The 14,770-nt window shown below is 37.4% G+C and overlaps 1 protein-coding gene across 1 annotated transcript in view; it reads right to left on the bottom strand.

The window, feature by feature from the left end:
• Window positions 1–14,770, bottom strand: part of LOC104270468 (titin-like) — a gene marked incomplete at its 3' end in the record, with an annotated part of 104,495 nt that overhangs the window by 16,026 nt on the left and 73,699 nt on the right. The window contains 23 exon segments of the mRNA XM_009864887.1: window positions 409–435; window positions 550–627; window positions 742–951; window positions 1,535–1,795; window positions 1,888–2,155; window positions 2,238–2,327; window positions 2,675–2,855; window positions 3,105–3,387; window positions 3,510–3,602; window positions 4,548–4,835; window positions 5,542–5,832; window positions 6,318–6,605; window positions 6,762–7,049; window positions 7,569–7,847; window positions 7,943–8,221; window positions 8,372–8,650; window positions 8,801–9,088; window positions 9,618–9,896; window positions 10,019–10,300; window positions 10,411–10,689; window positions 10,924–11,205; window positions 13,875–14,162; window positions 14,336–14,629. Of these exon segments, the coding sequence (XP_009863189.1) occupies window positions 409–435; window positions 550–627; window positions 742–951; window positions 1,535–1,795; window positions 1,888–2,155; window positions 2,238–2,327; window positions 2,675–2,855; window positions 3,105–3,387; window positions 3,510–3,602; window positions 4,548–4,835; window positions 5,542–5,832; window positions 6,318–6,605; window positions 6,762–7,049; window positions 7,569–7,847; window positions 7,943–8,221; window positions 8,372–8,650; window positions 8,801–9,088; window positions 9,618–9,896; window positions 10,019–10,300; window positions 10,411–10,689; window positions 10,924–11,205; window positions 13,875–14,162; window positions 14,336–14,629 (5,475 nt within the window).

The raw sequence follows: 14,770 nt of genomic DNA on the forward strand, positions 1-14,770 counted from the left end.
ATCATAAGGAGATGATTGCTACCCATTTTGCCTTTTTGTTTAATTATTTTTCCAGTTGTGCAGAGAACATATCAAATTTATTCACTGGTACCTTATCATTGTTCTCTTCCTCAGTCATTGAAAGAGAAAATAAACTCTTGTGGTTTATGGAATGTTGCTTTACCTGTTGTACAAAATAGGAACTTAGAGATATTAATATTACTGATTTCTGATGGGTTTTTTTCACAGTATTCATTGACACTACTTATAAGTAATTCCTTATATCTATGAATGAGGAATATTTTTTCACAGTGCAGATTTGACTTCCTATAATAAGGAAAAAAGAATTTGAAAATAAAAAATAAAGCAGGGCAATGCACTAAAGCGATGACAAAGTACAGACTTGCCAGTCTTGCTCATGATCTTTACCTGGTGGCTTCAACTCCAGTTTGATTTCTGCAAAAGAATATTAGATTTCTTTCAGGACTACTTATTTTTCCAGAATCATGTTTCAAACTCACAAATTTGCAGATGGCTAGGGTCACAAATTTATTCAGCAAATTTGCTAACCTTTGGTTACCAGATAAAGCTCTGCAGTGCTTCTTGCTTCTCCTCTTGGTTCAAGACGAGCAATTACAGAATATACACCTATAACAGTCAAGAATGTTGATGTTTATATGCCTTTAACAATAACAAAACACAAGCAGACAACAAAAACACATAAAAGAATGGCGTTGGCACAAATATTGCATGCATTTTTACCTTCATCTTCCGCAGTAACGTTGTGAATAGTCATATAGTGACAGCGACCCTCACTTCTGAAGCTGTATTTGGGACTCTCTCTCAGTTCCATGGGGCCTTTATACCATGTCACAACTGCATCATCAAAAGACACCTCGCACTCAAAGGTCGCAGACTGGTGTTCACTCACTACAATGTTCTGTATGCTCTTTGTGAACTGAATTGGTTCCGCTGTTTGTAGAAACAAAAAAAAGTACCAATTGTTATGCACCACCAGACCACGTAGCTTATCTAAGTCCTTCACAATGTTTTCGCAATAATAGCTACATTATAATAAGAGATAAAACCAACTTTTCCTGAAAAAGTAGAGTAAGAAAAAGGCATTGTATCTTCTATGAAGTTTTCTATGTAAGAGTGAAGATTAGAAGACGTAAGAGTAGAACGATAACAAGATTGCTGCAGAGGTGAATTACATAAGATGATCCATTAAGGAAATTAAAGAATAATTAAGAAAAAGAGGAAGTCCAGGGAAAATGTAAGAATATCAGAGAAAAAGAAAATTAAATAAGGCATGCTTCAGATCGAGGGCGAGAGGGCATTAGTAATTAAGATTTACTTAAAAAATAAAAACTTACACAAGCATGTCACATATTGTTCAAAGAGAAAAGACAGCAAAATTTCTTGTTCAGTCTATTTCCAAGTTTGGGAATATCTCTTTAAGAAATTCCTTTTCTTTTAATTTGTTCTTTTTCTGGAACATCCAGAAACTTTTTATCACTACCACAATAAAGAAATTCCGTATCTGTCTACAAACCTTCAATGGCCAGATCTGCGGTTGTTTCTAGGGTGTCAAGCTTGCAGGTATATTGTCCCTGGTCTTCTGTTCTAACATCCTTGATGACGAGTTTGTGCACTTTGTCAGAGACTTGTGTCGAATATCTCCCTCCTATCTTAATAGGTCTCCCATTTCTATACCAGTGAGACTTCGCATTTGGGATAGAGAACTGACAAGACAGCGTGCATGTGTTTCCTTCCTTGAAAGTAGTGTCATGAAGATGCCGTTCAACTGCAGGCTCTATTAGCACGTTAAAACATATATTTTAGCAGACATCAGACAGTGGAGTAATTGAAGTGTAAATTAATTCAAAGACATACTTCAGAACTTACCAATCACAGTTAGCCTGGCACTGGCAATGTGTGGTCCACACACTATTCTGAAATTTCCCTGATCTTCAAGTTGGCAGTTCCTGATTCTCAGTATGTGGCGATCACCTTCAATTCTAATTTCATATTTGTCATTGGAGTCCAGTTTCTGAGTTCCTTTGTACCATGAAAGTTTAATTTCTGGATAGTTAATTTTTATCTCACATTCAAAGATAGCATCCTCATCTGTTAAAACTGTCTGATTTTCAATGTCTCTGATCAGAGTAATAGGCTGAAAAATATTGGTTTCAATTAGTTTCAAGTTCTTTGTTATGAGATTGAATATTTCACAAATCAGTCCAAAAATATGTTACCTCCGTCTGTGTCAGTCGTTGCTGAATAAAAGCTACAAGTTCATCAAACTCCTGATCTTCTCTTCGAGCTTTTTCTGTGAGCTCAATTTCCTGCAAAAGTGCAGAAACGTACTCAAAGACTGAAAGATGCTAAACACCAGGCTGTCTTGTTTATCCAACATAGAATTTGTTCCTATACCAAATTTCCTGTAGCTGTACTGTAACTAACACATCTTCCCATCTTAAAAATTGCAGCCAGGTTGTGAAGACAGAACATGCTTGGCCAGAAGGCTCATTCCTTCTTCTTGGGTTTGAGTATGCAAGAAATTGAATATTGTCAGTAAAACAGCTAAAGAGGAACCAGAGCTTCCTACACACACAGTGACATCGAGGCGTGGACACCAAGGCTCTTCAAAGGAACCTAACAAAGCCAATGCCGCGGTCACACTGTATCTTACCAATCTATGGCTTTCTTCTGCTTGGGTTTGCTTCAGTAACTCAAAGGCTTGCAGGAGACCACGGAAATCAGTAATTCCATACATGCGAGCATATTTCTCATATTCTTTAGGATCTACATTTTTGAGAAGTTCCAAGATATCAATAGGTTGCTCTTCCTCTTCCTTCCTTTTTGTTGGAGTGCTATTCAAATCAATGACATAAGTTAAATTTACAATGCTTCATTCTTAGGAAGTCGTTCACTGAAAAAATGAAGCAGCTTAAAACTGCTCTGTGAAGTGCAATCCTTTAGTTAAGTCTAGTCAGGTGCTTCTACTTTTAGTAGTTATGCATACTTAACAAATATTAAAACAAAATCTTGATCTGAGATATATAATAAAAATGTTTCTTCTGTGTTGATGGCAAATTAATCTATTAAAACTTTCCATATACCTTTTTAGTTTTGCCCTGAGATCCCCTTCAACAACTTCTTTCTTTCTTTCTTCAACTTGAAGGTTTACACTCCTCTCAATTTCACCATGTTGGTTAAAAGCTACACATTTGTACATCCCAGAATCAGTTTTTATTGTGTCCTTTATTTCTAGTTTGGCTTCATCTCCTCTCTGCTGGATCATAATGCGACCTCCCTGGTTGAGTTGCCTCCATTTTCCCTTCATCCATTTGACATTTGGAATTGGGTCTCCTCCAACTTTTGCAATAAATTTTGCAACAGTCTCTGCAGAAAGAGGCAAATGGTGAAGCTAAGTCTAACCAGCTGTCTATGGCAGCAGGACCTAATCTCAGACAAAAGGTATGGGCGAGTGGAAGGTAATGAATTATTTTGAAAAGGATTCTTACTTTCCATGACTTTGATACTCTGAGGCTCTGACACAAAATAGAGTTTTCCTTCCACTTCTGCTTTCTTAGCTGCTGGTGCAGCTACTGTTTTTTCTAAAAGAAAAAAAAAACCAGTCAAACAATTAAAACAAATGGTTTCATGTAACAGTTTATGTTCACATGTGAGGGAATTGTAAAAAAGGAATTAATTACAGAGGTGGAATAAAACATTGCACAAGAGATAAAAATGCAAAATACTTCCATGTTGTTCAGATGAAACTGAAAACTCTGGAGCATATTGTGCTGTTCATTAACTTCAGTTAGGTCATTTGTATTTTGCATGGATGCAGATTCAAAGGTGGATATGCAAATAAGAAGACACATTTTTTTAAAACTGATTGGGTTTTAGTGAGATATTCTCTTTTTCGTCTATTTCTGGAAATTTCACCCTCAGAGTTACTTGGATTTTTTTAATCAGTGATCTGTTAATTTTTTTTCTTTCTTTTCTTTTGCACAGGTCTTAGCCTTCTGGCTACCCACGTAGTGAGAGAGATACTATTTCTATATATTACTGAACTCTTAACAAGATCTGCATGGAAAGATTCATGCTTAAGACAATGTTTACTTTTAGCTAAAAGATTAAAGTGTCTTAGAGCTGTAACATCCCTGAAGCAATTAGCCTCTAAGGACACATGTTCAATCAAATTTCTTTTGTATTTTCCTTTAATAAACACCATCCTTTCCATAAAATATGCATGCCCAAGTAATTTCACTTTTTTAGTTTGCATTTTCTTTACATTGGGCATTTATATTTAGAAACTAAATTCTTCATCTTCTTGGTAAGAATATAAGATTTGATGCTGATCTGCCACTGTTTATGGCACTGTTTATATGTAAGTTTTTGTTAAGTACACTGTCTTCCCAAATTGCACAGTTTTGCAGAGAACTAAAAGAAACTCTTGGCTATTGGATTATTAATATTTTAATTCCACAGAAAGGCAGGGCAAATTTCGTTTTAAACTTCCATCATATGCTTTGATTTTCTCCATGTTACTGTACCTTTAACTGTCACTTTAGATTTGCAAGTGTCAGTGCCAGCTGCATTTGAAGCTTTGCATACATATTCTCCTGAATCAGATTTGGTAACTGCAGCAAGTTCCAGAAGAGCTACTCCATTAGCAAAGCTGAAGTTGCATCTGTCTGAAGCTCTTATTTCTCTCCCTGCCTTCAGCCACTGAATACGGATTGGCTGTGATCCTTGGACGTGGCAGCTGATCTGTATGGTATCACCTTCCTCGGCTGCTGCTGGCTGAAGAGGCTGGTCAAAAACTGGAGGCTTTTTAGGTTCTGGAATATGAAAATGCTTGAGTAAATACTTGAGGAATGAAAGGTTGATTAAGAATGTAAGAGAAGAAGAGATACATGTGATTCTGAAGAAAACAACGGCAAGAAATGGAGAAAGATAAGCAGAAGTCAGACTGTGTCCATCATAATTTTAGCAGTATGAAATAATTACCAAGAGAGTATGTTTTCTACTCAAACATGCAAGAAGTATCTTTTCTCCATGCAGGAAAGAACATACACATACAAAAAATAGTCTAAGAACTAAACCACTGCTATTAGGCTGCAAAACTCTATAAGCACCTTACAGAAATAAGTATGTGATCTGCAACAAGAGTACTATGATAAAGTACCACGCTGACATAACACAATCTCAAGGCTGCCCAAGCTTAGATGTAATAGCACAGAAAAGAGAATAATTAAAAATTCAACAGAAATGTCATATGAAGATTTTCATTTTCGCTTTAGATCAGTCATAGCAAACATTAAAATAGTAAGGAAGCCTCTCTCTGAAAAATACTGGTTTATTTTAATCACAAGATTAAATTCCTTGATTTTGTGGTTTAACTCAGTATTATCTTGTCCATCTCAGGACAAATTACTTCTGCTAAGTAAAATGAGATCATAAGACAGAAGCTGTATATTCACAGCTGTATATTTGCAGCATACAACAGAAAAGTAAGAAGCAACGAAAAATAAGACTTTAACTAACCTCTGATAACAACAGAAGATGTACACAACACGCTTCCTGCTTCATTGGATACTTTACAGGTATATAAACCAGCATCTGATTGCTCTATGCTCTTTATATGCAAAAGTAAGGTGTTGTTTTTGAAAGATATTTCACAATGAGGGCTGGAATGAACTTCCTGATTGTTTTTATACCAAGAAACAGTCAAAGGCTGAGAGCCAGCAACACGGCCCTCAAGTTTAAGGTCATTTCCTTCTGTTTCTTCTACTGCTTCAGACAATTTCTTAGTAAAAGTAGGTGGAGTTTTTCGTTCTGTAAAAAAAAGACAATAATATTCAAATTCTATGAATCAAACCTGAAATGAAAAATTCTAAAGAAATGTTGCATTTAAATAGGTCTCGTTCTTTTTTTTTTTAAGTGAAAGTAAGCCAAGGTAATCATTAGGTCTCTTACTCTTACAGTCACTGTCATAGTTGATTCTCCTATTTGGAAAAAGCTCCTCTTGCATTTACTTAATTTAGATGCCGTTCAAAAAAAAAAAAAGATTATTGTTGAATTCTCAAAAAATAAATAGGCCAAAGCCTATAAAGAAACTAGCCTGAAGAAAATATCCTTCCTCCCAGTGTTATTTAGTGACCATTCTTAATTCCTTTAAGGGACCTCTGGGTACCTCCAGATAGGTTTTTTCAAGCTACATCTCAAAAGTTTGAGAAAAACTTATCTTGCAGCAATAAATCTAACTTCCTTTATAATTAAATGAAGAAAAATGTACACAAAATGTATTATCTATTCAGTACCTTTAACAGTCAGCTGAGCTGTGCAAGAGTCCTTTCCAACTTCATTGCTAGCATAGCATGTATACTTTCCAGAGTCTCCCCTATCCACTTTTAAGATGGTCAAGTGGGCTGTGTTGTCTACAAAACTGATCTGGTAGTTTCTTCCTGTTCTAATCTCTTGGTTATCTTTTGCCCAAGTGACTCTAATAGGCTGTGTTCCAGAAATGTGACACTCAAAGTCAGCACTTTCTCCGATAATACCATCCACAGGTGTCATTGAGATGTCAAAGAATGGAGGAGTCTTCCCTTCTGAAGAGTAAAAAAAGAAAAAAAACCCGTCACTTTAAAATCTCGGTTTGCTTTAAACCTCAGTGAAGTAAATATTAATTGTACAATATTAAATTCATACATGAAGCAAAAGTGAGTGTTAAGATATTTCCATTAGATACTTCATAGCCCACCAACCTGTAAGAACAAGCCTGCCACTAGAAGAAGCAGTCCCAATCGCATTAGTAGCTGTGCAGGTATATTGCCCAATAAGGCTCCTATCTGTCTTCAAAATCTGGAGAGTTGCTACGTTATCTATGAAGGACGTGTGAACATTGTAGTCCTCTTTTACATGTGCACCATCTTTAAACCAAGATATTTCAATAGGTTCTGAACCAGCAACGCCGCAATCAAATGTAACTGGTAAGCCAATAGTTTCATGAACATCTCTTAATTTTCGTGTAAAAGAAGGAGGAAGTTTACGCTCTGTAAGAAAACAGGTATTGTACAGTAAGGGCTTTCAGAAGGCATACACCTATTGCTGTACTTATCAATAATCACTTTTTAATACACTATAGAGTACGCTTTGCTCATAACTTCTGATTAAAAATACTATTCAGCATATCATTGGTTTGGAACACCATGCGAAAAGAGTGCTGTACAGAGGAAAATATGTAACCACCCTGCCCTCAGTTACACCCAGTGATGCTGTTTAACCCTCAGGATGGCTAATGATGGAAACAATTGAAGCAATGCTCTCAATGGGGAAGGAAGACACAGAAGCTTGTATCCCTACAGGAGCGCTCTGGTCAGTAAGAGATATATTTCGATGAGCTTTACTAGTAGTCTTTCGGAAATAGAAGGCAGTGTCACAGGGTATTTTACATATCAAGAAAGAGTAAAGTGTTTAACAAGAACAAGACAATCTTTTTTTTTCAGAACGGCAAAGCATGCTTAAGAAAAATAGGCTATTTTCCTATTTATTTTTTATAATTAAATATTCACCTCGAACTGTCAGCAAAGAAGACGAAGCAGCCTCCCCAACAGTGTTTTCTACTTTGCAGATGTACTCCCCACTGTCACTACTGTCTACCTGGCTGAAAACCAGAGTGGCAACTTGGTTCCTAAAGTGCATTTTCACAGTAGCAGTTCCTCTCAGCTTTGTATCACCTTTGTACCATGACACAATCATTTCTGGTGTTCCAGCAACCTGGCACTGTAAGGATGCAGAATCCCCAACAGTCACCTGCACTGGCTCCAAGGGTGTAACGAAATAAGGTGGTTCTGAAGAACAAATACACAGCGTTAACATAAAAAGGTATTGCACAACGATTATTAGTTCAAATAACACTTGATGAAGTGACAGTGGCTTGACACACCTAGTATTGTGATTGCACCGTGACAATTATCTTGCCCAGAATCATTTTCAATATGGCAAGAATATTGCCCCTGATCTTCTAGCTTGCTGTTGGGTATTTCCAGTATGGCAGATGTTTCAGTAGTGGTGATGCTGCACTTTTCAGCGTGTGTTATTTTTACTCCATTTTTCTTCCAGGTCACTGAAATTGGTGGAGTACCCGTATATGTGCACTCCAAGATTAAATTTCTCCCTTTCTCTACACTTAAATTGTTCACCTTCTTCACAAATTTGGCTGGTTCTATAATGAAGAATGGGAAGAAAACAAATTAAATAAAGCCAAGAGACCATTTTTAGAAGCATAAGAAGTGTAAGAAGCATTAAGAAGTGTAAGAAGCATTAAGAAGTGTAAGAATTGTAAGAAGTGTAAGAAACAGTAGTCTGGACAAACCTTTGACAAAAAGATGTGTTGTGCAAGAAATTTTCCCTGACTCATTAGAGACCTGGCAGGTGTAGTCTCCACTCTGAAGCGGTTGTACATCAAATAGTTCCAGTTCTGCAATTGAGTCTTGCAAGGTAATATTGCATCTGTCTCCGGGTACGAGCTCAACACTACCTCTAAACCATTTAACTTCCAACGGGGAGGAGCCTTTTATGATACTGGTAAAGGTTATATTTGCCCCGGATAAAACATTTGCTGGCTCAGGTTTCTTCACAAAAGATGGTGGTTCTAAGCATGCAAATAAAATAGAGAGAGAAGAAATGCATTTGATCTTCTGATAAAGAGCATAGTCATCACTAATAAGTAACAAAGCAAAGAATGAAGTTGTTTAGAAAATAAATTTGTGTCCTCTGACTCTGGCTTCTTGTTGACACTGACCTCCAACACTCAAAAATGCACTGCATTCATCAGAACCAGCTACATTAGTAGCCATGCACAAATAAGTTCCCATATCAGATTCCTGAAGTCCATTCACTTTCAGAGAACAAGTATTGTCTGTAAGGGTAGCCTGATACTTGTCTCCACTGGTAATCTCTTGTCCATCATGAAACCAGGAAACCTGAATAGGTGGTGACCCATAAACTTTGCACTCCAGTACTGCAGAAGAACCCAGCTGACCGTAAGTTTCTTTCAATTTTCTTGTAAAAGAAGGGGGTATAATACGATCTGCATTTGTTGGGAAAAAAAAAAAAAAGATAAAATAAAAATTACCATACAGGAGCTTAAAATGAAGAAAGTCAGCCATGAAATTTTAACTTTCTTTTGATATATCTGTTTTAGCAATCTCCTCCTACATGCTTCGGTCACTGAAAAAATAAATAGCTGATGCTTATGGATACACTGGAGCTTTCATTCACACTTTTTGAGGGACATCTTATTTTTGCAGTTATTTTTCATAAGCTATTGCTTATGAAATTGCACAAGCAATATTGCACAAGCTAGCCGAGAAGACACATAGATTAAAGCTGAAGAAATCAACTCAATGCAACAACTCTCCTGCTTAGAGGTTTGGTAGGCATCCGTTCTTGGTGCCTGTCAAAGTGGCATGTCAAGTACTCCTAAGATTATACAAGCAATGAGTTTCTCAGGCTGCCATGAGAAACAGTCTTTCAGTCATGAGCAGCAGTTTGCCATATGAAGACTTTGTAAAGGTAATATAGGATCAGATGTGACTCAGAAAGAGTAGTCAACTAACCTGAAACATTCACTGAAGCTGTGCAGCTGCTTTTACCAACACTGTTTTTCACCTCAAAAGTATATTCTCCACTGTCTTCTAGTCCTGCATTGAGGATCTTAAGCCCAGATACTTTGTTGAAGAAACTGATTTTATATTTATGGTCAGTGGATAGCTCATTCCCATCCTTAAACCACCTAGCAGTAAGCTCTGGTGTTCCATCTACAGTGCATTCCAGAGTACAAGAGTCTCCAGCTGTAACTTTGACTGGGCCTGGCTTCTCTACAATGACTGCAGGTTCTGCAATGAGATGCAGGTCACAAAAAAAAGTGAAACAACAATGCAAAAGTTATTAGTAACATAAAAATTGAAATTGTAAAGTATCTTAAAAAACACTGGTTTTTTTAACTCATGCTACCAACCTAGCACTCTCAGTGTGGCAAAGCATTCCTGAACTCCAGCATCATTTTTTATCTGACAAATGTATTTCCCAGCATTGGCTGGTTCTGCATTTCCAATCCTCATAGTAGCAATGTTTTCTGTATAGGAGATCCAAAGATTATCACTTTCTCTAATGATTTCTCCTTTGTCTTTTAGCCACAGAACAGAAATAGGCTGTGATCCTTCTACTGCGGCCTGCAGTTCAATCGACTCCCCAACTACGACAGTGAGATCACTCAGCTTCTTCACAAAGGTTGGTGGTGCTATTTAAGAGAAGATATTTGACAGTAAAAAAACACGCCAGGAGCGGAAAAGTAGGAGGAGAATGACAGGAACAAGGAAATGCCAAGAAGGTGCCAATCTTCATACAAACCTCTTAGTGTTACAGAGCCAATACAGGAGTCACTTCCCACATCATTTACAGCTTTGCAGTGGTATTCACCAACATCTGCAGTATCCACACTGAGAATGTGAATACTAGCTAGGTAGTTCTCAGACATGACCTTGTACTTCTTGCTGCTCCGAATTTCTCGTTTGTCTTTATACCATGAAATCTGGAACGGAGGAGTGCCCTGAAGCTCACATTCCAAGTGAATATCAGACCCTTTCAAGGTCTGGACTGGATGGGGCTTCTTGGTAAAAAAGGGGGGTGCTGGAAAAAAAAAGGGAGGTTAAACTTTGTGTTATTTGAGCAAAGAAGATTAAAGAGGACAGACTATTCAAGTAGCTGTTCTGATGCTGAACAGCAAAGACAAACCATAAATAAGAGAGATCTCCCACAGCACAACAGGCAAGAGATTCGCCACCTATTTAGACAGGTTTTGGCTTCCCTGACTAAAGAAGTTTCACAAAGGACAACTCGTACAGACAGGACGATAATTCTGACCTTTTACTTTCAGTGTGGTGCTGGTGCTTGCACTACCTGCCGGATTCTGAGCTTCGCAAGTGTAGTCACCGCTGTCTTCAACACTGAGGTTGTGCATTTCAATGACTGCCACCAAATCCACAAAAGACATTCTGTATTTTTCACTGGGATGGATCTCAGTTTCACCTTTGTACCAGGTGACTTTGATTTCTGGAGATCCGCCTATTTTGCATTCATACTTAGTGGAATCATGCTGTTTCACAAGTCTCGAGGAGTCTAGTTTCTTAATAAACCTTGGTGGTTCTGGAAAGTCAAAAAGGGGAGACGATGCTTTAAACAGCAATGATTCTTTCAATAAGCAGGGGAATATGTAATAGAAAAATGTAAGCTTTGGGGACTTAAGCAAATATTCTAATTTTGCAATTGCTATGAAATTTTTGTAGATGCTTTTTGGTTAGTCCAATATCTAGATCAGACAGAAAACAAGCTATCTGCATTTCAGGTAGTTTCTCCTCACTTTATGGTCCCACTCTACTTCTATGTCTGCATATTCAGTATAGATCAGTTGACATACGTGGTTTTCTTTAAGTAATATCCTCTTGCAATATGTGACTAATCAAAATGTCTTATGGAAGTGCAAGGATCCAAACCCTTCAGCCAAGAAATATTAAGAGCATTGATGCTGAGCATTATAGCAACTGCTTTATATCTTAACATGTCATTAACTACTGATATAGTCAATAAATATATCTGTATTATAACCCTTCACACATTTATTGCAAAGACAAACATAAAGGTGCATATAAGAAATAAAAGTCGAGGAGCTTAGGTAGCAAACAAAGGAGGTTAAAAATAATCATCCTGGGAGGAATTATGAGATGGCTGGTATTACGGAAATTGGTGTTAAACGTCCTGGGACTGAAGGGTTACATTTTGTTCTGTAAGGAGAGAAACAAGTGGAGGTTTGACACTTTTCATCAAAAGTACCATACAGATGATTCAGGAACACAAGCCTGAATGTTCATACATCAAAGATATAACTAGTAAAACCAAGAGGTGGTAATGTGGGCACAGCAAACAAATCTCTCTGCAAAACAGGATGCAGTGCCTCACTGTGCATCTGTCTGTAAAGTGTAGGAAGACTATCTGTTTACCAGTGGGTTACTTGAACCTGTGCGACATTTGCAGAATATCCTGTGTTGTTAGTAACAAAACTTCCTTAGAGTTTCTAAAAATAGAAGTGGAGGCTTGTTAATACAAGGACTCTTGGAACCTTTAGCAATTTACAATCAGATTTCACTTTGACAAAGAGTTGATTATTTAGCTGCATAATAAAAGTTGCTGAGTAGTCATTCCTTTCCAAAAATGAGGATATACAAGTTAGTAAGGTATATACATAGAATGTAAAGCAGTTTCTAGAACCTAAACTAATTGCTAAAACTACAGATTGGGGGCACTAGATTTTAATGTGGGAAAGTTAATAAAAACTGGGAGATTTTCAAGTTGAATTGAACAAAAGATCTTAATTCTACAAGTAAAAGGCTGTGTATCATTGAAGTGAGATAGCATCTCTCAAACACATGCAAATCAATGCACACCAAAAGTTTGCCCTTCAAAGTTCTGTAGAAACTGGCTGACAAACAGTGAATATCATTAATTTTAGAGCCCTGGGGAAATGTTACCAATTCTAAAGACTGAAGTGAGCTCCAATTTAGGTTCAGGATCAAAAAGGAAAATAATATTACTGGGGAAAAAAAAATAAAAATGACAGGATTTTATGAACAAAGATCTGAAGAGTAAGAAAACAAATCATATCAGTTGCTATAATTTTCTGAATGGTAACTCTGATCAAATAAACCTATCAGTAATGTCATCATTAATAACAAACAGAATTGTGATTCTGGTAAAAGCAGGATTTAAATCTCTTAAAGAGGTTAGATTTCTTACTGCAATCTATCAATGTTTTGTGTAAGTCAACCTACATAACAACTGGATCCCTACTTGCCACTGAATCCATGGGTAATTCAGTCTACCACACTCTTCCCACCCCATCAAGAAAAATCCCTATCGCTAGAATATACTCTGTACACTATAATTCATTTGACAAGCAATTACTATAAAATCTTGCTAGTGCTGGTTCAGTTTTAAGTGTTGTTTGTCTTAGAGAGTAGACGTCATAGCATGTACATAGTATTGTGTTTTGTTTTTTCCCCAAAAAATCATAGAGGGAAGAAAACAAAAGCACTAAACCAACAGGGACATTTGAACTCATACATAATCTGAGTATTTTATATTTGTTCTTTTATAAAACCAATAAGAATGAGATATCTCAAACAGCTATAAATAAATCCAATGTTCCCATCCACATTCAGGAAATTACACTACTATACAAGTGTCACTTGTACCAAGACATCCTGATGCGGTCATAAATTTAGATCATAGAAGTGTATAAGATCCACACACTATGTGGAGAAAAAAAGCATTAGCATAATGGATATTTGTCACCAAGTCTCCCCACAGAAACTCTGAATTTTCTGTCTAGAACATCAGTTTTCAATGTTTTCAGTAAAACTGCTTGCAGGAGCTGCATAATCAGTAAAAATACACTTAAGTCTCCTAAGTGAAACGATTTTCTTGCAGTTATCATTAACTCCCCTGGAAAACTTGGTGAATGTCACCGCTAGAGAAAGACTTTAAGGAAGATGAATTTTTCCGGCCGACAGGGCCATTCATATAGGCATAAGAACATTTCAACAGAAGAATCCCTTTGGTAAGACAAATCGCACACTATATCAGAAGAGAAGATTAGTAAGAATTTAAGAATTACAATAATATTTAAATGAAATAAGACATCTCCGTGTAGCATCTTGTAAAAGTTGTTAGTTTCACACATGTCTGCACTCAGGATTTTGTTTTCCAGGTGTCTGCCTTGCAAAGAAAAACCTCATGAACACTAAAGCTCACAGCAATACCTTGTACAGTCAGCTGAGCTGTGCATGCATCCTTTCCAACACTGTTGCTGGCAGTACATGTGTAGAGTCCAGCGTCCCCTTTACCAACTTTTAGGACTGTCAAGCTCGCTGTGTTTTCCACCAGCGTCATCTTGTAGTTGCCACCTGGGCGGATCTCTCTGTTGTCTCTTGTCCAAGTAATCCTCAAGGGAGCAGAGCCAGTCACGTGGCACTTAAAGATTGCACTTTCCCCTCGTGCAACATCAATAGATACTGGCTTGATGTCAAAGAAGGGAGGTTGTAGATGTTCTGCAAAGAGGGAAGTATGACAGAGCTCACCACCAGGCCTTCCGTACCACACACCTCACCATGCTATGTCCATACTCCTTGGCCACAGTACAATGGGTAGAGCAAGGGAAAGGGTGAAGAAATAAAAATGCAAAGACATACAAAAGATTTTTTTTTCAGTGTGAGCTACAAACCTGTGAGAAGAAGTTTCGCGCTGGAAGATGCAGTCCCCAGAGCATTTTGGGCTGAGCAAGTATATTGGCCACAGGAAGACATACTAGTTTGCAAGATCTGGAGAGTTGCAACATTATTTAAGAAGGCTGATTGCATGTTATCACTGTCACTTAAGAGAATCCCATCCTTGTACCAAGACACTTGGATAGGCTCTGAGCCATTTATGCGGCAATCAAATGTCACTGGGGCACCAACAACCTCCTGAATATCTTTCAGTTTCCTGGCAAATGTAGGAGGAAGTTGACGTTCTGCAAAACAATAATAATCACCACTATAAGTAGGAAGCTACCCCATCAATCTAGAATTAATTAACCCTGAAATTTATAAGAACCCCCTTCTGTATATACCAAAGAGTTCCTACAAACTACTGAGGAAAGAGCGGCCTTAGGCCCATC

This window comes from Apaloderma vittatum, unplaced genomic scaffold, assembly GCF_000703405.1.
Source record: "Apaloderma vittatum isolate BGI_N311 unplaced genomic scaffold, ASM70340v1 scaffold3260, whole genome shotgun sequence".
Classification (NCBI taxonomy): domain Eukaryota; kingdom Metazoa; phylum Chordata; class Aves; order Trogoniformes; family Trogonidae; genus Apaloderma; species Apaloderma vittatum.